Source organism: Oncorhynchus clarkii, unplaced genomic scaffold (assembly GCF_045791955.1).
Source record: "Oncorhynchus clarkii lewisi isolate Uvic-CL-2024 unplaced genomic scaffold, UVic_Ocla_1.0 unplaced_contig_1139_pilon_pilon, whole genome shotgun sequence".
Lineage (NCBI taxonomy): Eukaryota > Metazoa > Chordata > Actinopteri > Salmoniformes > Salmonidae > Oncorhynchus > Oncorhynchus clarkii.
Window position 1 is genome coordinate 256,059 of NW_027260903.1, and position 25,821 is coordinate 281,879.

Sequence of the window (25,821 nt, forward strand, 5' to 3'; positions counted from 1 at the left end):
AGTAGAGCATGGTCCTATGTTGCTCAGTTAGTAGAGCATGGTCCTCTGTAGACCAGTTGGTAGAGCATGGTCCTCTGTAGTTCAGTTGGTAGAGCATGGTCCTCTGTAGTTCAGTTAGTAGAGCATGGTCCTCTGTAGTTCAGTTAGTAGAGCATGGTCCTCTGTAGTTCAGTTGGTAGAGCATGGTCCTCTGTAGTTCAGTTGGTAGAGCATGGTCCTCTGTAATTCAGTTAGTAGAGCATGGTCCTCTGTAGACCAGTTGGTAGAGCATGGTCCTCTGTAGACCAGTTGGTAGAGCATGGTCCTCTGTAGTTCAGTTAGTAGAGCATGGTCCTCTGTAGTTCAGTTGGTAGAGCATGGTCCTCTGTAGTTCAGTTAGTAGAGCATGGTCCTCTGTAGATCAGTTGGTAGAGCATGGTCCTCTGTAGTTCAGTTAGTAGAGCATGGTCCTCTGTAGACCAGTTAGTAGAGCATGGTCCTCATTAGATCAGTTGGCATGGTGGTTGCAACACCAGGATTGTGGGTTTGATTCCCAGGACCACCCAGACATTAAATATATGCACACATGACTGTAACTCGCTTTGGATAAAAGCCTCTGCTAAATATGATTACTTATTGACGGATGACAAGGGAATGACTGCAGGGAAGAGGTGAAGGTAGAGAAGAGGAGAGAGGAGAGGAGAAGGTGTTGGGGCTCTGTACCTTAGAGAGGAGAGGAGAAGGTGTTGGGGCTGCTCTATACCTTAGAGAGGAGAGGAGAAGGTGTTGGGGCTCTGTACCTTAGAGAGGAGAGGAGAAGGTGTTGGGGCTGCTCTGTACCTTAGAGAGGAGAGGAGAAGGTGTTGGGGCTCTGTACCTTAGAGAGGAGAGGAGAGGGTGTTGGGGCTGCTCTGTACCTTAGAGAGGAGAGGAGAGGGTGTTGGGGCTGCTCTGTACCTTAGAGAGGAGAGGAGAAGGTGTTGGGGCTCTGTACCTTAGAGAGGAGAGGAGAAGGTGTTGGGGCTCTGTACCTTAGAGAGGAGAGGAGGTGTTGGGGCTCTGTACCTTAGAGAGGAGAGGAGAAGGTGTTGGGGCTCTTTACCTTAGAGAGGAGAGGAGAAGGTGTTGGGGCTGCTCTGTACCTTAGAGAGGAGAAGAGAAGGTGTTGGGGCTGCTCTGTACCTTAGAGAGGAGATGAGAAGGTGTTGGGGCTGCTCTGTACCTTAGAGAGGAGAGGAGAAGGTGTTGGGGCTGCTCTGTACCTTAGAGAGGAGAAGAGAAGGTGTTGGGGCTGCTCTGTACCTTAGAGAGGAGAGGAGAAGGTGTTGGGGCAGCTCTGTACCTTAGAGAGGAGAAGAGAAGGTGTTTGGGCTGCTCTGTACCTTAGAGAGGAGAGGAGAAGGTGTTGGGGCTGCTCTGTACCTTAGAGAGGAGAAGATAAGGTGTTGGGGCTGCTCTGTACCTTAGAGAGGAGATGAGAAGGTGTTGGGGCTGCTCTGTACCTTAGAGAGGAGAGGAGAAGGTGTTGGGGCTGCTCTGTACCTTAGAGAGGAGAAGAGAAGGTGTTGGGGCTGCTCTGTACCTTAGAGGGGAGAGGAGAAGGTGTTGGGGCTGCTCTGTACCTTAGAGAGGAGAAGAGAAGGTGTTGGGGCTGCTCTGTACCTTAGAGAGGAGAGGAGAAGGTGTTGGGGCTGCTCTGTACCTTACACTACCATAGTATTTGCCTACCTAGTTTAATATAGAAACTAGAGACGCATTCCGATGGAGAAAAACTCTAAATAATAGATGAACTACTGGCAGCATTCACAGGGAGGATCACGGTTCTGTCGGTGAGGTAGACCACTCACACAGTATACACACTCACATACGCACACACAAACACACACACACACACACACACATACTTCCTATTGTTTGAATATAGAGTACCAATCAAAAGTTTGGAGACACGTAGTCAGGGTTTTTCTTATTTATTTTCTACGTTGTAGAATAATAGTGAATACATCAAAACAAATACACATATGGAATCATGTAGTAACCAGAAAAGTGTTAAACATATCAAAATACATTTTATATTTGAGATTCTTCAAAGTAACCACCCGTTGCCTTGACGACAGCTTTGCACACTCTTGGCATTCTCTCAACCAGCTTCACCTGGAATGCTTTTCCAACAGGCTTGAAGTAGTTCCCATATACGCTGAGCACTTGTTCGCTGCTTTTCCTTCACTGGAGGACAGGTAGCCTAGTGGTTAGAGTGTTGGGCCAGTAACCGAAAGGTTGCTAGATTGAATCCCTGAGCTGACAAGGTAAAAATCTGTCATTCTGCCCCTGAACAAGGCAGTTAACCCACTGTTCCTAGACTGTCATTTTAAATAAGAATTTGTTCTTATCTGACTTGCCAAAGTAAAATAAAAAATAAAAACTCTGCAGTTCAACTCATCCCAAACCATCTTAATTGGGTTGAGATCAAATGATTGTGGAGGTCAGATCATCTGATGCAGCACTCCATCACTCTCCTTTTTGGTCAAATTGGCCTTACTTAACTGCACATCAGATTGAATTGCTGCAAAGAAACCACAACTAAAGGACACCAATAATAAGAAGAGACTTGCTTGGGTCAAGAAACACGAGTAATGGATATTAGACCGGTGGGAATCTGTCCTTTGGTCTGATGAGTCTAAATGTAAGATTTTTGGTTCCAATCGCCGTGTCTTTGTGAGACGCAGAGTAGGTGAATGGATGATCTCCACAAGTGTGGTTCCCACCGTGAAGCATGGTGGAGGATGTGTGATGGTGTGGATGTGCTTTGCTGGTGACAATGTTGGTGATTTATTTAGAATTCAAGGCACAGGAGGTGTGTTGGGTCATTGTCCTGTTGAGAAACAAATTATAGTCCCACTAAGCTCAAACCGTATGGGATGGCGTATTGCTGTAGAATACGGTGGTAGCCATGCTGGTTAAGTGTGCTTTGAATTCTAAATAAATCACCAACAGTGTCACCAGAAAAGCACATCCACACCATCACACATCCTCCTCCATCCTTCATGGTGGGAACCACACATGTGGAGATCATCCGTTCACCTACTCTGCGTCTCACAAAGACACAGCGGTTGGAACCAAAAATCTTACATTTAGACTCATCAGACCAAAGGACAGATTTCCACCGGACTAATATCCATTACTCGTGTTTCTTGACCCAAGCAAGTCTCTTCTTATTATTGGTGTCCTTTAGTTGTGGTTTCTTTGCAGCAATTCAATCTGATGTGCAGTTAAGTCTAATTAACTTATCCTCTGCAGTAGAGGTGACTATGGGTCTTCCTTTCCTGTGGCGGTCCTCATGACAGCCAGGTTCATCATTGCGCTTTATGATTTTTGCGACTGCACTTGAAGAAACTTTCAAAGTTCTTGAAATGTTCCGTATTGACTGACCTTCAAGTCTTAAAGTAATGATGGACTGTAGTTTCTCTTTGCTTATTCAAGCTGTTCTTGCCATAACATGGACTTGGTCTTTTATCAAATAGGGACATATTCTGTATAACACCCCTACATTTTCACAACACAACTGATTGGCTCAAACACATTAAGAAGGAACAGAATTCCACAAATTCACTTTTAACAAGGCACACCTGTTAATTGAAATCCATTCCAGGTGACTACCTCATGAAGCTGGTTGAGAGAATGCCAAGAGTGTGCAATGATGTCATATAGGCAACGGCTGGCTACTTTGAAGAATCTCATCTAAAATATATTTTTATTTGTTTAGCACTTTTTTGGTTACTACATGATTCCATGTGTGTTATTTCATAGTTTTAATGTCTTCACTATTATTCTACAAGAAACACCCAAGTATAAGTAGCTGTGTCCAAACTTTTGACTGGTACTGTAGGCCTACCATATACGTGAATACACCAATAATTTACAAAATATGGATTAGTTCAACCCTTTGATTAGGATACACTACAGTCATATAGCTAGTTCCTCTGAGCCCTCAGTCTGATACACTACAGTCATATAGCTAGTTCCTCTGAGCCCTCAGTCTGATACACTACAGTCATATAGCTAGTTCCTCTGAGCCCTCAGTCTGATACACTACAGTCATATAGCTAGTTCCTCTGGGCCCTCAGTCTGATACACTACAGTCATATAGCTAGTTCCTCTGGGCCCTCAGTCTGATACACTACAGTCATATAGCAAGTTCCTCTGAGCCCTCAGTCTGATACACTACAGTCATATAGCTAGTTCCTCTGGGCATTCAGTCTGATACACTACAGTCATTTAGCTAGTTCCTCTGAGGGTGAGCCCTCACAGTCATGCAAGAAGTGTAGTGTGAAGGTGATTTCCCCCTTTTAGCCTACTATGTAAAGCGCTTTCAGTACCTCCTTTAGCCTACTACCTCAGTTGGTAGAAAGAATTGGTAGAAAGGCCCTATATAAATAAATCAAATCCAATCACATACAGTATTTCAAAGCAAATAGCATTGGACACCAGCACGCACGTGCCTCACGAGAGCCAGGGGGAAAAAAGCGATTTGACTCGCGTGCCCTTACACTCTTAATCCGGGGCCCCGGATGAGATGATGGAGTAGGCTGGTCTGTGAATGAGGAGGGGGTGAGAGGAGGGGGGCGAGAGGAAGTGACAGTGGGCTGGGCTTGGAGTGGGAATGTGGGAGGGGTAGAGTTAGGGGATTTGCGTGGACCGACAGCTGGGCGGAGAAACGGGCTATTTCAGGATGGGGATTTATATGTTTGGTTGCTACCTCAAACCCCGGGAGAGCTCGAGTGTGCTGCCCTATCAATGACTATAATCTCTCATTTTTTGTCACCTACACAGACGATCAATTGATCACTTTTTAATATTCTATTTTAAACTGTATATGGTAATTTATTATGTAGATTATCGACCGGTTTAAATGAACATGAAATTGTGTTTTCTCACAGGTTTTTCCTTCCGTAACGCTGCATTTGTTTAGGCCATGCTGTTGTAAACATATATAAAACATGCAAACGATATTAATAATGGGCTAATAATAATAAAATAAAGAAAACGTGAGATTTCTGAAATCTTCAAAACGTTTGGAGTTATGCTTCGATTCAGGGTTTCGACAGGAGGCTGCAGGAGCTTTAAAATGCGATTTTTTTCGACACCTATTTTATAGCCTTTAGTTTAGCAGTGACTCCTGCCTGAGTGTCCAGTCGACCTACGGAGAATCCGTCTGACAAAATAACTGTAGGCCTAGTCGACCCACGGAAGTTTGTCTGGCTGGAGCACCGCGATACATTTAATTATCCAATAAATGCAACCAATCAATTAATACACCTGGCAAAAGTTATTGGAAAGACCTCTATTGATTTGACAATATTTCCAATTTTAATCACAGCCTAAATATCCCAATGAGTTAATTCCAAGCTAAAATTATGGACATTTAGTCTAATGTGATGAAATGTTCATGTTGAAAGATGATTTTGTGCAAACACATCTTCTATACATCTGGTCATCATAACAATGACTGGGGCTTTTTATTTTATTGTAGGCCTATTTGAACGCCATATGGCTTTTTTTATGAATACATTTCAAAGTTACTAAATAAAAATAGATTGGAAACATTATTTATTAAACCAGTGGATGCACGTGACCACTGCACTTGCATAGCGAAAGATAGGCCTATAATCCGCACCTGTAGTTGCAGGGGAAGTTTCAAATCCTTTTCCAACTATGTACATGTTCAGAGCCATTGTAACGAACCGTCAGGTTGAATGTAAACCACTTGATTGAACACGCGACAATTAGGATGGCGATGGGTATTGTATGTATGTCTTTCTGAGTGTCCTGTCTGTCTGTCGATGTTTCGGTCTGTCATCGGCACCGGGGACCATACATGTTACATGAGGCTAATCTGATTCTCTCTATTCCTTTCCACCTGGACAACCTTCTCAATCGGCCAGTGCGCGTCAATTACGCACGAAAACATTATGTAATCACACCTCTCCGAGCAACACAGGTCCCAGATACCGCACGCACTCTCTGCTGAAACCAAGAGTGGCACATCTCACCTGAACGCCAAAACCGAAACAATCTAGGTAGCCTACAATCGAAGGGTTGGGGGCAATTCGAATTTAATTTAAAGCAGTTCATTTAGGAAGTGAATTTTAAAAAATGGTACTTCTGAAATAAATAGGTACTTTCCAGTTTATTGAGAAGTCACTGAAAATGTATGCCCTTTTCAAATAATTGAATTGGAATTTCAGTTGAATTCCTGAATTGACTGCATTCAGTTCGAATTGACCCAAACCCTGCTACAATCAATTTACATCAATACATTTCGACTGTTATACAGCCTATCCGAATCGAATTTCATAAAATACACGCTCTCAATTTGTTTGAGTTGTTCTAGTTTTCTAGTGATAATGTCCACCCCGTCTCTGGATGCACACCAGATGTTGCCATTTTGCTGTGTCCCTGAGCGCACACTGTCCAAACGAGTCCAGGTGCGCCTAGCATACAGTGCGCGCCACTGAGATCCAGGTATCGACCGTGGCGCTACATTGTCTGAAAGTGCCACTTCTTTTTAGTCACTTTCACAAACAGTTGCCCTTTTGGGCTTTGAATATCACCAATAAAAGTTATATTACCGCAGCATATAGAAAAAGCTATTTTCAACAAACGGTTTACATAAAAATAAGGCAAGCCATAAGCAATTGTTAAGAAGTTAAGGAGGTACCTGTGTATCTTTCCCAGATTCTTGGCTGCAACCGCCTTAAACCTGTCTGGTCGGATCTCCATCTTCGCGACTCCCCGATCCAGCCGGTGTGCTATCCCGCGCGCACTCCAGCTCTAAGCGCAGTCCCTCTCTTTTTCTCTCTCTCTCTATCTCTCTTACACACTCCACCAGTCCATCCCTACCACTTCTTGCGCTCCTATACACAACAGAAATTGCTTGTCATAAAATGTATATTTCTAAATACAATAGCCAACATTTAGATGTAGCCTAGTCTAGCCTATAGGCAGGCATATCTTTATTATTGCGCCCATTCGGAAGTGACTTTTCTTTCACAGGATAGTATAGCCTACACTTCCCTCTCGAAACAACATTGATAGTGCTCTCATCCACCAGGCCTATGTATAATTTGGAGTAGCCTAGACCTAGTCTCTGCATATATTAAAGCCAAGGCTGCCATTTTAAATTATTTTAATCAATTGACATGATAAAAGTAATAAACATAGTTTGTCGTCATGTGATTAAAAAACACGATACTAAAACTTTTCTGTCATCCACTTATTTTTGACACGCACTGCCTCGTGACCAGTCTCTCCACTCATGCTGCCATCTAGCGGCCACTTACTTTCACATTAGATGGCGACAGTGGTTAAAAGTTTCCGCCCCCTTTCCCCCTCAATTTTCGCCTAAAATGACATACCCAAATCTAACTGCCTGTATTTTAGGACCTGAATCAAGGATATGCATATTCTTGATACCATTTTAAAGGAAACACTTTGACGTTTGTGGAAATGTAGAATGAATGTAGGAGAATATAACACATTAGATCTGGTAAAAGATAATACAAAGAAAAAACAACCTTTTTTTGTACCATCTTTGAAATGGAAGAGAAAGGCCATAATGTATTATTCCAGCTCAGGCGCAATTTAGATTGTTGCCATTAGATGGCAGCAGTGTATGTGCAAAGTTTTAGACTGATCCAATGAACCATAGCAAGTCAGTTCAAAATGTTTTATCAAGACTGCCCAAATGTGCCTAATATGTTTATTAATAACTTTTCAAGTTCATAACTGTGCACTCTCCTCAAACAACATCATGGTATTCTTTCCCTGTAATAGCTACTGTAATGGAACAGTACAGCTAAGCTTTCTGCCAATATCAGATATGTCTATGCCCTGGGAAATGTTCTTGTTCATTACAACATCATGCTAATCACATTACCGCACATTAGCTCAACCGCCCTGAGGGTGGGACACCGATCTGTAGAGATGTAAGACGCAATTATCTCTCCTTCCTCCCAAAGTTTGCACTTGTTAACTTCCCCTTCACTTATTTGAAGGAAATCACTGGTAAAATAAATTTGGTATAAACCCCCTCTAGCCTAAATGCCTCCACCAATCCAATGCTTTTAGATGTGTGGGAAGTAGCCTAGTGAAGGAGAGTAGACCTACACTTCAGGAGAAAGGAGGAGTTATGGTGAAGTGAACTAGGAGGGGCCAGGGGTAGGCTGCCCAATAGGACCACAGATAGCAGCAGTTTAAAGGAAGTTCCACAGGTTTTCGGTTGGACCTTTTTTTAGCTTCAGCCTATCCACACCTCATGTAGCCTATCTTTGTTTGGACTTTTAAATATATGATATTTCCGTTTCTCACAAAACGGAAAATTAAGTATCTATATTATATTCTAATCTCTTGTTCTATTCTAAAGCCGATTGCCTCTTTAAAATCCAATACACTGTAAAACTCCATCATAACCTCGGAGGCTGCTCACCCACTGGACCACTGCTTCAGAATAGAACACAGTAAAATATAATAGATATTTATTCTACCTATGTCAACCCCCTTTATCTACCTATCTCAATACCCTTTCTTAACATATCTCAAGGCCATGATCAGTTATGCAGATCCTTATTGGAAATGTGTTAGCGCTGGGATAGAACAAAAGCCTGCTTACCCAGTAGTTCCCCATCACCGGACTTGGAGAGCCCTGACCTAGGAGGAATAGAAGCCAAAGACAAACACGGAACAGGAAATCACCTGTTCAAAAGGATACTTTATTTGGTATATAACAGTACAATCCTATTATTAGACAACAACACATACATACTTGAGGTAAGACATCTTTCAAAACAACTCATATATACATATATATATTCAGACAGACACACACACACACACGCTCAGTTTTACACTGACATAGATTCAGTCAGAGGCATACATTCACACATACATAATCACATTTCCTAGGGAGCTAACAAGGCCAAGGTGGTGTCCATGCAAACCCATCCTCAACATGGATCAAGCTAAGCTGAAATTGCAGCATAATAGCTCAAGCTTTTTCATAATATACAGTAAAACACTGCATGCAAACCTCTTTGGCGTTGGTAAGATTGTGCTGTAATGAACTCACACACAAAAACAAACACAAAGCTGCCTTGATTGTCTGGAGTGCGGAGTCTCTATGACAATGTGGCCTCTCACTGTCTCAACAGGGTAGTGTTTACTATGCACCAAACAGAAGAAAACTGACTGAAACAGGGACAGATACCTGAACAATAAGAAACAATTGTTTTTAGTTGCAAAACATTTTGCTATGCTGTGCCATAATCACTACAACCCAGCGTTCCTGCAGTTCATCTATCTCAGGGCGTGTCCTTGACTCTCAGGCCTTAGTGAACCCAGGACTGTGTATCTGTCTTTCAGTCTCCCTCACTTTTTGTCATCCATTCCCCTGGAGCATGAATGGGCAACTCCAGTCCCCTGGGTCAGGGATGGGCAACTCCATTCCCCTGGAGCATGAATGGGCAACTCCATTCCCCTGGAGCATGAATGGGCAACTCCAGTCCCCTGGAGCAGGGATGGGCAACTCCATTCCCCTGGAGCAGGGATGGGCAACTCCATTCCCCTGGAGCATGAATGGGCAACTCCATTCCCCTGGAGCAGGGATGGGCAACTCCAGTCCCCTGGAGCAGGGATGGGCAACTCCATTCCCCTGGAGCAGGGATGGGCAACTCCATTCCCCTGGAGCATGAATGGGCAACTCCATTCCCCTGGAGCAGGGATGGGCAACTCCAGTCCCCTGGAGCAGGGATGGGCAACTCCAGTCCCCTGGAGCAGGGATGGGCAACTCCATTCCCCTGGAGCAGGGATGGGCAACTCCAGTCCCCTGGAGTAGAGATGGGCAACTCCAGTCCCCTGGAGCAGGGATGGGCAACTCATAGTCCCCTGGAGCAGGGATGGGCAACTCCAGTCCCCTGGAGCAGAGATGGGCAACTCCAGTCCCCTGGAGCAGGGATGGGCAACTCCATTCCCCTGGAGCAGGGATGGGCAACTCCAGTCCCCTGGAGCAGAGATGGGCAACTCCAGTCCCCTGGAGCAGGGATGGGCAACTCCATTCCCCTGGAGCAGGGATGGGCAACTCCAGTCCCCTGGAGTAGAGATGGGCAACTCCAGTCCCCTGGAGTAGGGATGGGCAACTCCAGTCCCCTGGAGCAGGGATGGGCAACTCCAGTCCCCTGGAGCAGAGATGGGCAACTCCAGTCCCCTGGAGCAGAGATGGGCAACTCCAGTCCCCTGGAGTAGGGATGGGCAACTCCAGTCCCCTGGAGCAGAGATGGGCAACTCCATTCCCCTGGAGCAGGGATGGGCAACTCCAGTCCCCTGGAGCAGGGATGGGCAACTCCAGTCCCCTGGAGCAGAGATGGGCAACTCCAGTCCCCTGGAGCAGGGATGGGCAACTCCAGTCCCCTGGAGCAGGGATGGGCAACTCCAGTCCCCTGGAGCAGGGATGGGCAACTCCAGTCCCCTGGAGTAGGGATGGGCAACTCCAGTCCCCTGGAGCAGAGATGGGCAACTCCAGTCCCCTGGAGCAGAGATGGGCAACTCCAGTCCCCTGGAGCAGAGATGGGCAACTCCAGTCCCCTGGAGCAGAGATGGGCAACTCCAGTCCCCTGGAGCAGAGATGGGCAACTCCAGTCCCCTGGAGCCGGAATGGTGTCACACTTTGACCCACACCTAGCAAACACGGCTGATTAAACTAATTACATTCTGAACTGAAGATCATGATATTGGAGTCAGGTGTTTTAGCTGGGGATGGGGAAAAAGTGTGACACCAATCAGGCGCTGGAGGACTGGAGTTGCCCACCCCTGACCTGGAGTGTGTTTGACTGCGGGACTACAAGTGTACCAATCCTTCTAGTACAGTAAGGTTTCTGGCCACACTTGACACCATAGGCTTTGCCTTGTTAAACCATATTAACAACCAATGAAATAAGCTGTGTAATTACCATGTAATAACAGGGTCGTAAACAAGTTTTGGAAATGTCACTACTTTTAGATTCCCTTTTTCATATGAATTACAATTTGTATTTTTTTCAAATACTAATTTCAAACACGATTTAAATGGAAAAGCAGTGGAAGTGGACTGTAACTGGGTACATGTCTGGTATTAAATCATTAAATTTGTTATTTCATTACAGTTACTAATAAGGCCTAAGTTACGCTGTGATGCCATGATGATGTTTGTACAATCATTGTGAAGTCTACATCCCAGTTCTAACTGTGGAGGATTCTGTTCTCTCTGCAGTCTCCGTTGCAGCTACTAGCTTTGCTTTGATGGTTATAGCTGTGCAGAGCACTCAGAACTCCCAGTTTATATCTAATGACATGAATGGGCAGAGCTGGGTGGTAAACTCACCAGGCAGGATCAATGAGTTAGCCAGTTGACCAGGGTAAACTCAACACTGAGAAATACAGTAACAGTTGACCTGGGTAAACTCAACACTGAGAAATACAGTAACAGTTGACCTGGGTAAACTCAACACTGAGAAATACAGTAACAGTTGACCTGGGTAAACTCAACACTGAGAAATACAGTAACAGTTGACCTGGATAAACTCAACACTGAGAAATACAGTAACAGTTGACCTGGATAAACTCAACACTGAGAAATACAGTAAGAGTTGATTGTCTTGATCAAGGGTGCATAAACTCAGGCCCTCGACATCCACAGTCCTGCTAGGTTAGTGTTTCTCCCTGGTACTTATGATCAACTAATGATTGGCTGACGTGTGCACACACCTCGTTTCCCAGCGACAAATCAATCACTGGTAACAAGGCAAGGATGAAAAAACAGTTATTTTCACACTACGGAGTCGATCTGAGCCAAGCTGAACTGGCCTGCAAAGGACAAGGTAGTAAGAATGGTTAGATGGTTAGGATCAGAACGACAGTGTGACTAGGTTAAAGGAGTAGAACCAGAACAGTATGGTTAGGATCAGAACGACAGTGTGACTAGGTTAAAGGAGTAGAACCAGAACAGTATGGTTAGGATCAGACCAGTGTATAGGTTAGGAGTAGAACCAGAACAGTATGGTTAGGATCAGAACGGCAGTGTGATTAGTGTAGAACCAGAACAGTATGGTTAGGATCAGAACGGAGATTAGAACCAGACCAGTATGGTTAGGATCAGAACGGCAGTGTGATTAGGTTAAAGGACTAGTCTGCTTTGAGGACTGAGACTTTGCACCATGGTCTCAAGATCATAAGGGAGGTAAAGTTGCAGCTCATTGAAAGTAAGAGTCAAACATACATATACACTATGTACAAAATATATTATTAGATATTTAGCTCACTGGTTCTGCCTGGTGACCAGCCCCCTGATGGGGCCTCCCTAGCTCACTGGTTCTGCCTGGTGACCAGCCCCCTGGTGGGGCCTCCCTAGCTCACTGGTTCTGCCTGGTGACCAGCCCCCTGGTGGGGCCTCCCTAGCTCACTGGTACTGCCTGGTGACCAGCCCCCTGGTGGGGCCTCCCTAGCTCACTGGTTCTGCCTGGTGACCAGCCCCCTGATGGGGCCTCCCTAGCTCACTGGTTCTGCCTGGTGACCAGCCCCCTGGTGGGGCCTCCCTAGCTCACTGGTTCTGCCTGGTGACCTGCCCCCTGGTGGGGCCTCCCTAGCTCACTGGTTCTGCCTGGTGACCAGCCCCCTGGTGGGGCCTCCCTAGCTCACTGGTTCTGCCTGGTGACCAGCCCCCTGATGGGGCCTCTCTAGCTCACTGGTTCTGCCCGGTGACCTGCCCCCTGATGCCTCCCTAGCTCACTGGTTCTGCCTGGTGACCAGCCCCCTGGTGGGGCCTCCCTAGCTCACTGGCTCTGCCCGGTGACCTGCCCCCTGATGGGGCCTCTCTAGCTCACTGGCTCTGCCCGGTGACCTGCCCCCTGATGGGGCCTCTCTAGCTCACTGGCTCTGCCCGGTAACCTGCCCCCTGATGGGGCCTCTCTAGCTCACTGGCACTGCCCGGTAACCTGCCCCCTGATGGGGCCTCTCTAGCTCACTGGTTCTGCCCGGTGACCTGCCCCCTGATGCCTCCCTAGCTCACTGGTTCTGCCTGGTGACCAGCCCCCTGGTGGGGCCTCCCTAGCTCACTGGTTCTGCCTGGTGACCAGCCCCCTGGTGGGGCCTCCCTAGCTCACTGGTTCTGCCTGGTGACCTGCCCCCTGATGCCTCCCTAGCTCACTAGTTCTGCCTGGTGACCAGCCCCCTGGTGGGGCCTCCCTAGCTCACTGGTTCTGCCTGGTGACCTGCCCCCTGATGGGGCCTCTCTAGCTCACTGGTTCTGAATGGTGACCAGCCCCCTGGTGGGGCCTCCCTAGCTCACTGGTTCTGCCTGGTGACCTGCCCCCTGGTGGGGCCTCTGACAGACAGACAGACACGTTGGGTCAGAGGCAACAATAGGCATCAGGAGATGATGTGAATGTTAAGTTCCCTTTCAGTCCGTTCACTACTATTAACACTACTAACACACAGCTATGTGGATTGTGCTGTTCCTCACTACCATCACATACTACAGGCCAGTAAAACCCCAGACACAAGGCATGTTCTTTTCTAAACATCCTTTGGAAGTTACTTTTGCAGGATCGTTGTTTATGGGCGGTTACTGGTCATACCGAGTACCACTGCACAACTTCCCCAATCTTTGCCCCAAATTCAGCTCCTTACTTTCTTGAACTAAGTTTAGCACCCTGATAAAAAAAACTGCATATCAGAATATATCAAATATATATTTTGTGGCTCTCTGGATCAGAGCCTCTACTTGTCTTACAAGAGTATTACTACGCAATATACAAGCTGGACTTTAAAGTCCTTCGCTTCCCTCAATACTCCTCACCTTCAGAAGTGTCTTTGGAGCAGAATCAAGTCAAACTACAAGAAACCCAAGAATACAAGTCATACTTATAATTGACCTGTGAGCAGCTAGTTGAAACTGTCATCACAGTTCAAGGAACAGGATCCTGGGTGTGTTAATACAGCACTTGAACCATAAGGCACTTCCTACAGTACTTATCAGTATAATGATAGGTAACCTATAATAAGGCACTTCTTACATTACTTATCAGTATAATGATAGGTCACCTATAATAAGGCACTTCTTACAGTACTTATCAGTATAATGATAGGTCACCTATAATAAGGCACTTCTTACAGTACTTAGCAGTATAATGATAGGTCACCTATAATAAGGCACTTCTTACAGTACTTAGCAGTATAATGATAGGTCACCTATATATAATAAGGCACTTCTTACAGTACTTATCAGTATAATGATAGGTCACCTATAATAAGGCACTTCTTACAGTACTTAGCAGTATAATGATAGGTCACCTATAATAAGGCACTTCTTACAGTACTTATCAGTATAATGATAGGTCACCTATAATAGGTCACTTATAATAGGTTTTGTATATAGTCAATTTAAAAATTGAGTCAGTTAACAACAAATTCGTATTTACAATGACAGCCTACCAGGGAAAGGTGGGTTAACTGCCTTGTTCAGGGGCAGAACAACAGATTTTTACCTTGTCAGCTCAGGGATTCCATCCAGCAACCTTTCAGTTCCCGGCCCAACACCTAGGCTATCTGCCACCCCTGGTCACTTATAATAGGTCCCTTATGATAGTTCAATTATGATGTTACTTATGATAGGTGACTTATTCAATTCAATTATGATACGTGACTTATGATAGGTCACTTATGATAGTTCAATTATAATAGGTCAATTATGATAGGTCAATTATGATAGGTCAATTATAATAGGTCAATTATAATAGGTCCCTTATGATAGGTGACTTATGATAGGTGACTTATGATAGGTGACTTATGATAGGTCACTGATAGGTCACTGATAGGTCACTGATAGGTGTGCGTTGGCACTAAGGATACAGGTTATTACATTGTGCTAATGTTAGGTTTCTTTGGTAATATGGATGATATGGACATACATTGTAATACATTACTAAGATTGCCTATCAATTAAAAGTCTGGGGATATAAGTGGAGTCCTTTCCACTATTTCAGTCAAGAGACGCTCTCTCTCTCTAAAGTGGGGCTCTCTTTCCCGCGGCCACTCTCCTCTCTTCGTCCCTCGATTCTCAAACCCTCTCTCACATCGTATCCTCTTCCTCCTCCTCCACGTCTTCCTGTTGTGGGAGGAGTCTGTAGTGGTCGAGGCCCAGTGGTAGGAAGCTAGCCCTGGGTCGGCCATCATCCTCCACCGAAGGGGTATGCTGGGAGTTGGAGTCCAGGGCGTCGCTGGAGTTGCACTTGGTGTACCTCTCTCTGTCTATCTCCTGGCCCGCGAGCTCCCCCTCAGGGCCCATGCCACGGTTCTTCAGCCAGGAGTGGAAGTAGCCAACAGGGACAGGCAGGGTGGCAGCCAGGATCAGCATGGCCAACATGGCCAGGGCCCAGCCTGGGTACTCCAGAGTTGTCTCCGATGCCTGGAGAGGAAGACATACATTCTAAGGGTTCCAAAAGGGTTCTTCGGCAGTCCCCATAGGAGAACCCTTTCTGGTTCCAGGTAGAACCCTTTTTGGTTCCAGGTAGAACTCTTTAAGGTTCCATGTAGAACCCTCTGTGTTAAGGGTTCTACATGGAACTCAAAAGGGGTCTTCTAGAGGCAAAAGAAACGCACATCTATTTTGGCGAGGTGCTGGCCAGCGGAGTAGAACACTTGAACAATTTATAATAATGAATAACCAAATAACCAACATTTCGACAGACAAGCTGTCTTCTTCAGGGTATAATAATAAACACTGCAGGGTGACATGATCTTTTTCAAGGAGAGTCTCGCAAAAAGAAACATTCTTGCGTTCTAACTACCCGCTATTCAAAGTGCTCTGAACAAATTAACGGAATCGTTCACAAACATTGGCACATTCTAAGATCCGATGATAGTCTCGGTAATGTGTTTTCGGACCTTCCCTTGATCGTATTCTCGCTGGGCAGAAATCTCAGAGATGAATTGGTAAACTCTGATTTACCCACACCAAGATATCCCGTCTATTTGTGCCCCTACTGGATGGAAACTACAAGTGTAACGTCTGTGCTCAATGCAATGGCACTTATAAATGTTGATCCTTCAAACACCCACAAACAGGGAAACAGATCCCAATCAAAGGTGTTATCACATGCTCCACTAAGGCAGCTATTTGTCTTATAACTTGTCCTTGTGGTAAAAAGTAAGTGGGTAAAACAAAACGCAAATTAAAAGTATGTATCTCAGAGCATCGTAGCACCATTAGGTACAAAAACTCGACTTACCCAGTTTACAGCACACTTTTTGGAAGCAAACCACTCGATTCCGTCCTTACGTTATATCGGCATCGAACCCTAGGAGAGGGGGTGGTCTCGACAATTTATTGTTAAAAAGACCCTTGCTCCCTTCGGTCTCAACGTAGACTGTGATCTGAAGCCATTCTTGTGATTATTGTGATTTTGCTGTTGTAAATGTTTGTAGGCTTATGTAGCCAGATTGCTTCTATGATCGTATGCTATCCATTCATGTTTTTGGTATGTTATTTTTATATCTGAGAATTAACCAATGATATCAGGCCACACCCAGCTATGATTACAGACACCTGTGTGTGTCCTTTGACACTATATAAACTAGGCACCCTGCAGTGTTTGTCATTACACCCTGATGAACACAGCTTGTCTGTCGAAACGTTGGTTTTTAGGTTATTCAATTATTGCATCTGAGCTCCTACAGTGTGCGGCACTCAAAAGGGTTCTACCTGGAACCAAAAGGGTTTTACCTGGAACCAAAAAGGGTTTTTCAAAGGGTTCTCAAAATGGGACAGTCAAATAACCCTTTTAGGTTCTAGATAGCACCTTGTATAGGGGGATGAGAGTGAAAGAGGGAGAGAAAAAAAAGAGAGAAAATAAAGAAAGAGGGAGGGAGGTATAAGAAGAGAGTGAAAAAAGAACATGAGTGTAATCAAGCAATTGAGAGAAAAATGTACTTCAAGGAAGTTAGGAAGGAAGTTAGGAAGGTCAAAAGGAAGGAAGGAAAGGAAGCCCTCCATCTAGCCAGCCAGGAACAGGGACCAGGGCCATTGTAGGGGTATCTCACCGTGGTGTGGTTCCAGGCTGTGTAGGTCGGTCGTTTGAAGACCATTCGAAGTAGACTTGCCGCCAGCAGGCCCACCATAGCAAACAGACACACGTACTTCCACAGGTACTTATACAGCACCGGGGGGCGCCATTTCAGCATGATCTCAATGTCATCCAAGAAGCTAGGGAGGAGAGGAGATGCTAGATGTGTCGTCATCACAGATGCTGAATCTCAAACCAACCCCATATAGCCTCTAGCCCGCTAGACTCTTGTGGAGATGTTAGAGGATTAGATAGCTGTCCACAATATGGCAACAATTCCACCCAGCCTATCGGAGGCTTCATTGTACTTCAGATATCTCTGAGCCTGATTTAGCTTTGAGACATTTTGCAGATGTCTTCAATACTATTGCGGATAATCATGTTCCCTTCAGAAAATGAAGGGTTAAAAGTCAATCGAATGCCTGGTACACTCCGGAGGATGCAGAAGTCATTCATAAAACAGTTGATGTTTGGGTCAAGGCCAGGGACACATGATTAGGCCTGGACTGGTAAGTTTTTAAGCAACTGAGGAATCATTGTCTAAGACAAATCAGAAAGGCTAAATCTGATCACTATGTAAGTTTTCCTTGATTAAGGCTGAACTCTGATGCCCGTTCATGGTTTCATGATTATCTTAGTGACAGAACTCAGGCCATCAAAATTGATGGGGTTAAGTCTGAATGTCTTGAAGTACATAAAGGTGTACCACAGGGGTTATTTTGGGACATATTCTCTTCACTATTTATATAAACACCATTGGTCAATCTGTAAAAAAAAATTCAACTTCATCTATATGCGGATGATAGGAATTTGTTCTTAACTGACTTGCCTAGTTAAATAAAGGTAAAAAAATGTTTCTTCTTTTTAATTATGTATGCTAATGCCCCAACCATTAATCTGTCTGTGTTAAAACTACAGTAAGATTTTATAGCTATTCTGGAATACCTTGCTGATTTAAAACTTGTGCTTAATATGGGCAAAACGAAATACATGTTGTTAACAAACTCTCGTAAGAATTTTTAAGATTAACTATATGTTCACTCATTAGATCGAACGTGCTCCCCCATATGACAGATTACTGCACCTGTACATAGCCCACCTATAATTTAGCCCAAACAACTACCTCTTTCCCTACTGTATTTATTTATTTTATTTATTTATTTTGCTCCTTTGCACCCCATTATTTCTACTTTGCACATTATTCCACTGCAAATCTACCATTCCAGTGTTTGACTTGCTATATTGTATTTACTTCTCCACCATGGCCTTTTTTGCCTTTACCTCCCTTATCTCACCTCATTTGCTCACATCGTATATAGACTTGTTTATACTGTATTATTGACTGTATGTTTGTTTTACTCCATGTGCAACTCTGTGTCGTTGTATGTGTCGAACTGCTTTGCTTTATCTTGGCCAGGTCGCAGTTGTAAATGAGAACTTGTTCTCAACTAGCCTACCTGGTTAAATAAAGGTGTTCTCAACCTGCCTACCTGGTTAAATAAAGGTGTTCTCAACCTGCCTACCTGGTTAAATAAAGGTGTTCTCAACCTGCCTACCTGGTTAAATAAAGGTGTTCTCAACTAGCCTACCTGGTTAAATAAAGGTGTTCTCAACCTGCCTACCTGGTTAAATAAAGGTGTTCTCAACCTGCCTACCTGGTTAAATAAAGGTGTTCTCAACTAGCCACCTGGTTAAATAAAGGTGTTCTCAACCTGATGAATTTGATTTTATATTCTTGAAGCCCAATTCAAAAACCGTATTGGACATGATCCAGAAAGTAGACAGGATCGTACCGTATTACGGAGGGACACAGGATCGTACCGTATTACGGAGGGACACAGGATCGTACCGTATTACGAAGGGACACATGATCGTACCGTATTACGGAGGGACACAGGATCGTACCGTATAACGGAGGGACACAGGATCGTACCGTATTACGGAGGGACACAGGATCGTACCGTATTACGGAGGGACACAGGATCGTACCGTATTACGGAGGGACACAGGATCGTACCGTATAACGGAGGGACACAGGATCGTACCGTATTACGGAGGGACACAGGATCGTACCGTATTACGGAGGGACATCACAATGTGACGTATTGGACATGATCCAGAAAGTAGGCAGGATCGTACCGTAAGAAAGGAGTACTGTACATCACTGGTATTATACTATTACACTGGTATTATACTGTACATCACTGGTATTATACTATTACACTGGTATTATACTATTATACTGGTATTATACTATTACACTGGTATTATACTATTACACTGGTATTATACTATTACACTGGTATTATACTGTACATCACTGGTATTATACTATTACATTGGTATTATACTATTACATTGGTATTATACTATTACACTGGTATTATACTATTACACTGGTATTATACTATTACATTGGTATTATACTATTACATTGGTATTATACTATTACACTGGTATTATACTATTACACTGGTATTATACTATTACACTGGTATTGTACTGGTATTATACTATTACATTGGTATTATACTATTACATTGGTATTGTACTGGTATTATACTATTACACTGGTATTATACTATTACATTGGTATTATACTGGTATTATACTATTACATTGGTATTATACTATTACATTGGTATTATGCTATTACATTGGTATTATGCTATTACATTGGTATTATACTATTACATTGGTATTACACTGGTATTATACTGGTATTATACTATTACATTGGTATTATACTATTACACTGGTATTATACTATTACATTGGTATTATACTATGGTATTATACTATTACTATTACACTGGTATTATACTATTACATTGGTATTATACTATTACATTGGTATTATACTATTACACTGGTATTTTACTATTACATTGGTATTATACTATTACACTGGTATTATACTATTACACTGGTATTATACTATTACACTGGTATTATACTATTACACTGGTATTATACTATTACACTGGTATTATACTATTACACTGATACTATTACATTGGTATTATACTATTACATTGCTATTATACTATTACACTGGTATTCTACTATTACATTGGTATTATACTATTACATTGGTATTGGTAAACCTGTTTGGACATCTTACCGGTCAGCTCCGTACACCCAGGCCACAGCGAATGTCTCAAAGACCACCACGATGATCAGGGGTAGGGTGGCAGAGTAGTCATCGAACATTGTCACAAAGTAGTTCCCTGAGCGCTGGGTAAACAAAAGTCCGATCACAAAGCCCAGGGCACAGCTGCACACTGAACCATAATGACAAAGAACACAGCTATTTAGTGACACACTGAATCATAATGACAAAGAACACAGCTATTTAGTGACACACTGAATCATAATGACAAAGAACACAGCTATTTAGTGACACACTGAACCATAATGACAAAGAACACAGCTATTTAGTGACACACTGAATCATAATGACAAAGAACACAGCTATTTAGTGACTCACTGAACCATAATGACATAGAACACAGCTATTTAGTGACTCACTGAACCATAATGACAAAGAACACAGATATTTAGTGACTCACTGAACCATAATGACAAAGAACACAGCTATTTAGTGACTCACTGAACCATAATGACAAAGAACACAGCTATTTAGTGACACACTGAACCATAATGACAAAGAACACAGCTATTTAGTGACTCACTGAACCATAATGACAAAGAACACAGCTATTTAGTGACACACTGAACCATAATGACAAAGAACACAGCTATTTAGTGACAGACAGACAGACAAAGAGCACAACTACAAACTAAAACTTGTTATATTTTTGGGTGTTTGAGTTTGTAGTTGTGCTCTTTGTCGGTCTTTGAAACATTTAGTTGAGTGTGTGTGCGCACGTGTGTGTACGTGGGTGCATTTGTGTATTGGGTCATTGGTGTGTGTGAATGTGTCTGTATTACCTGTGAGCATGGTCCGGTGGCGTCCCAGCAGGCTGAAGTTGTCCATGAGGGGGGTGAGGATCCCCTGCATGGTGCCGAACATGGTGCTCATGCCCAGGTTGAGCAGCATGAGGAAGAAGAGCGTGGACCAGAAGGGGCTGGCAGGGAACTGGGCCATGGCCTCTGTGAAGGCAATGAACGCCAGGCCCGTCCCTTCCACACCCTGGGGGTTAGAGAGAGAGGGACAAGAGGGACAAACACTTTCATTTATGTGGAGTATGTTGATATTTGTAACTTGTATTCTATGTGGAATATGATGATATTTGTAAACTGTATTCTATGTGGAGTATGTTGATATTTGTAACTTGTATTCTATGTGGAATATGATGATATTTGTAACTTGTATTCTATGTGGAGTATGTTGATATTTGTAGTTGTGACCTACCTATTCTATGTGGAGTATGTTGATATTTGTAACTTGTATTCTATGTGGAGTATGTTGATATTTGTAACTTGTATTCTATGTGGAATATGATGATATTTGTAACTTGTATTCTATGTGGAATATGATGATATTTGTAACTTGTATTCTATGTGGAATATGATGATATTTGTAAACTGTATTCTATGTGGAGTATGTTGATATTTGTAACTTGTATTCTATGTGGAATATGATGATATTTGTAACTTGTATTCTATGTGGAATATGATGATATTTGTAAACTGTATTCTATGTGGAATATGTTGATATTTGTAACTTGTATTCTACGTGGAATATGTTGATATTTGTAACTTGTATTCTATGTGGAACATGATGATATTTGTAACTTGTATTCTATGTGGAATATGTTGATATTTGTAAACTGTATTCTATGTGGAATATGTTGATATTTGTAACTTGTATTCTATGTGGAATATGTTGATATTTGTAACTTGTATTCTATGTGGAATATGATGATATTTGTAACTTGTATTCTACGTGGAATATGATGATATTTGTAACTTGTATTCTATGTGGAGTATGATGATATTTGTAACTTGTATTCTACGTGGAGTATGATGATATTTGTAACTTGTATTCTATGTGGAATATGATGATATTTGTAACTTGTATTCTATGTGGAATATGATGATATTTGTAACTTGTATTCTATGTGGAGTATGATTATATTTGTAACTTGTATTCTATGTGGAATATGATGATATTTGTAACTTGTATTCTATGTGGAATATGATGATATTTGTAACTTGTATTCTATGTGGAGTATGATGATATTTGTAACTTGTATTGTATGTGGAGTATGATGATATTTGTAACTTGTATTCTATGTGGAGTATGATGATATTTGTAACTTGTATTCTATGTGGAATATGATGATATTTGTAACTTGTATTCTATGTGGAGTATGATGATATTTGTAACTTGTATTCTATGTGGAATATGATGATATTTGTAACTTGTATTCTATGTGGAGTATGATGATATTTGTAACTTGTATTCTATGTGGAGTATGATGATATTTGTAACCTGTATTCTACGTGGAATATGATGATATTTGTAACTTGTATTCTATGTGGAATATGTTGATATTTGTAACTTGTATTCTATGTGGAGTATGTTGATATTTGTAACCTGTATTCTATGTGGAGTATGTTGATATTTGTAACTTGTATTCTATGTGGAATATGATGATATTTGTAACTTGTATTCTATGTGGAATATGTTGATATTTGTAACTTGTATTCTATGTAGAGTATGTTGATATTTGTAACCTGTATTCTATGTGGAGTATGTTGATATTTGTAACTTGTATTCTATGTGGAATATGATGATATTTGTAACTTGTATTCTATGTGGAATATGTTGATATTTGTAACTTGTATTCTATGTGGAGTATGTTGATATTTGTAACCTGTAGTCTATGTGGAGTATGTTGATATTTGTAACTTGTATTCTATGTGGAATATGATGATATTTGTAACTTGTATTCTATGTGGAATATGTTGATATTTGTAACTTGTATTCTATGTGGAGTATGTTGATATTTGTAACTTGTATTCTATGTGGAATATGATGATATTTGTAACTTGTATTCTACATGGAATATGATGATATTTGTAACTTGTATTCTATGTGGAGTATGATGATATTTGTAACTTGTATTCTACGTGGAGTATGATGATATTTGTAACTTGTATTCTATGTGGAATATGATGATATTTGTAACTTGTATTCTATGTGGAATATGATGATATTTGTAACTTGTATTCTATGTGGAGTATGATGATATTTGTAACTTGTATTCTATGTGGAATATGATGATATTTGTAACTTGTATTCTATGTGGAATATGATGATATTTGTAACTTGTATTCTATGTGGAGTATGATGATATTTGTAACTTGTATTCTATGTGGAGTATGATGATATTTGTAACTTGTATTCTATGTGGAGTATGATGATATTTGTAACTTGTATTCTATGTGGAATATGATGATATTTGTAACTTGTATTCTATGTGGAGTATGATGATATTTGTAACTTGTATTCTATGTGGAATATGATGATATTTGTAACTTGTATTCTATGTGGAGTATGATGATATTTGTAACTTGTATTCTATGTGGAGTATGATGATATTTGTAACCTGTATTCTACGTGGAATATGATGATATTTGTAACTTGTATTCTATGTGGAATATGTTGATATTTGTAACTTGTATTCTATGTGGAGTATGTTGATATTTGTAACCTGTATTCTATGTGGAGTATGTTGATATTTGTAACTTGTATTCTATGTGGAATATGATGATATTTGTAACTTGTATTCTATGTGGAATATGTTGATATTTGTAACTTGTATTCTATGTGGAGTATGTTGATATTTGTAACCTGTATTCTATGTGGAGTATGTTGATATTTGTAACTTGTATTCTATGTGGAATATGATGATATTTGTAACTTGTATTCTATGTGGAATATGTTGATATTTGTAACTTGTATTCTATGTGGAGTATGTTGATATTTGTAACCTGTATTCTATGTGGAGTATGTTGATATTTGTAACTTGTATTCTATGTGGAATATGATGATATTTGTAACTTGTATTCTATGTGGAGTATGTTGATATTTGTAACTTGTATTCTATGTGGAGTATGTTGATATTTGCAACCTGCCTTTCTCAACAACGTATTGAAATTAAGAGGGTTTGAGCGACATATGGGTTAGAGAGGGGTTAGATATGAGTTAGAGAGGGGTTAGAGAATTTGTTAGACATGGGTTAGAGAGGGGTTAGATATGAGTTAGCGATGGGTTAGAGAGGGGTAGGATATGGGTTAGAGAGAGGTTAGATATGGGTTAGAGAGGGGGGGTTAAAAACGTAATAGAGAAAGGGAGAGAACGAGGGAGGGAGGGGGGAGAGAATGAGGGAGGGAGAGAACGGTGGGAACGAGGGAGGGAACGAAGGAGAGAACGAGGGAGGGAGGGAACGGGGGGAACGAGGGAGGGAACGAAGGAGAGAACGAGGGAGGGAGGGAACGGGGGGAACGAGGGAGGGAACGAAGGAGAGAACGAAGGAGGGAGAGAACACGGGAGGGAGGGAGAGAATGAGTGAGGGGGGGCAAGGTGTTAACAGGAGGTTGTAAGGGGTGAAGAAAGAGAGGGAATACAAGGTAGGGGAAACAGTTAGAGCCAGGTAAAGACAGTTAGAGCCAGGTAAAGACAGTTAGAGCCAGGTAAAGACAGTTAGAGCCAGGTAAAGACAGTTAGAGCCAGGTAAAGACAGTTAGAGCCAGGTAAAGACAGTTAGAGCCAGGTAAAGACAGTTAGAGCCAGGTAAAGACAGCTCCTTATTAATAACTTTGTGCCTACATTACAAAGGACTCCTTTCTCCATTATTTCTGAAAATAGGATTTGAACCACAAGCCCCCTAAAACCTAATCTAACCCTCACCTTGCTCATCTCCTCATCCAGGTCACAGTCGGTGATGTTTGTCCCCACCTGGGAGCCGTAGTGATGGTACCACTCTCTGTAGTCAGGTATGGTGACGGAGGCAGGATCAGACATGTTGAACCACGGCCACCAGTGATGGTTGCTTCCATGTGTGGCCATGTCATTTAACAGGCCCAGATTTCTGAAGGATGGGAGGTGACGTAGTCGGAGCTTAGAATTATAAGGTTCCTTCTGTAAAAAGTTGATTCTGAGATAATTGGCTTTAAAGTTACCAAACCTTATTGTTTTGAATGGAGTGAGCAATTTCTATCTCATATCCTTATTCACTTAACAACATGAATTGGTGGGTATTTAGAGTACTATATAGGTAGAGAACATTGAACAGAACAAGAAAATGTCCAGAACTCAATTTGGGCAAAATTGCAGATAGAACATGATAATTCCAAGCTCTCAATATCGCAATTCCCTTCAGGTACATTGCTAATACTTTATTTGAAGGTATGCTTACACTCTTAGAAAAAAAGGTTCTGAAAAGGTTAGTCAGATGGACCCATAGGAGAACCATTTTGGTTCCAGGTAGAACCCTTTTTTTGGTCCCAGGTAGAACCCTTTTTGGTTCCATGTAGAAACTGGAACCAAAAGGGTTCTACCTGCAACCAAAAATAGTTCTTCAAATGGTTCTCCTATGTGGACAGTTGAAGAACCCTTTAAGGTTCTAGATAGCACCTTTCTTTCTAAAAGAGTACATATAGACATGTCTTGGATATGTTTCCATAATATTGACATAAAGGGATAGTTCATCCGAAGTAA

General features: G+C 42.2%; 1 protein-coding gene and 1 pseudogene across 2 annotated transcripts in view; both read right to left on the bottom strand.

Annotated features, from left to right (window-relative positions):
• LOC139402169 (vesicular glutamate transporter 1-like) overlaps positions 1–6,790 on the bottom strand; it is a 54,443-nt pseudogene extending 47,653 nt beyond the window's left edge.
• Positions 6,791–14,974: 8,184 nt separating this feature from the next.
• LOC139402164 (sodium-dependent neutral amino acid transporter B(0)AT2-like) overlaps positions 14,975–25,821 on the bottom strand; it is a 28,665-nt gene continuing 17,818 nt past the window's right edge. For both annotated transcript variants that reach the window (XM_071146255.1, XM_071146256.1), the window contains 5 exons: positions 25,012–25,192; positions 21,081–21,282; positions 20,251–20,410; positions 17,104–17,266; positions 14,975–15,469 (listed from right to left, as the gene is read on the bottom strand). In XM_071146255.1, the coding sequence (XP_071002356.1) occupies positions 15,134–15,469; positions 17,104–17,266; positions 20,251–20,410; positions 21,081–21,282; positions 25,012–25,192 (1,042 nt within the window). In that variant the 3' untranslated portion in view covers positions 14,975–15,133. The remainder of the gene's footprint in view (positions 15,470–17,103; positions 17,267–20,250; positions 20,411–21,080; positions 21,283–25,011; positions 25,193–25,821) is intronic.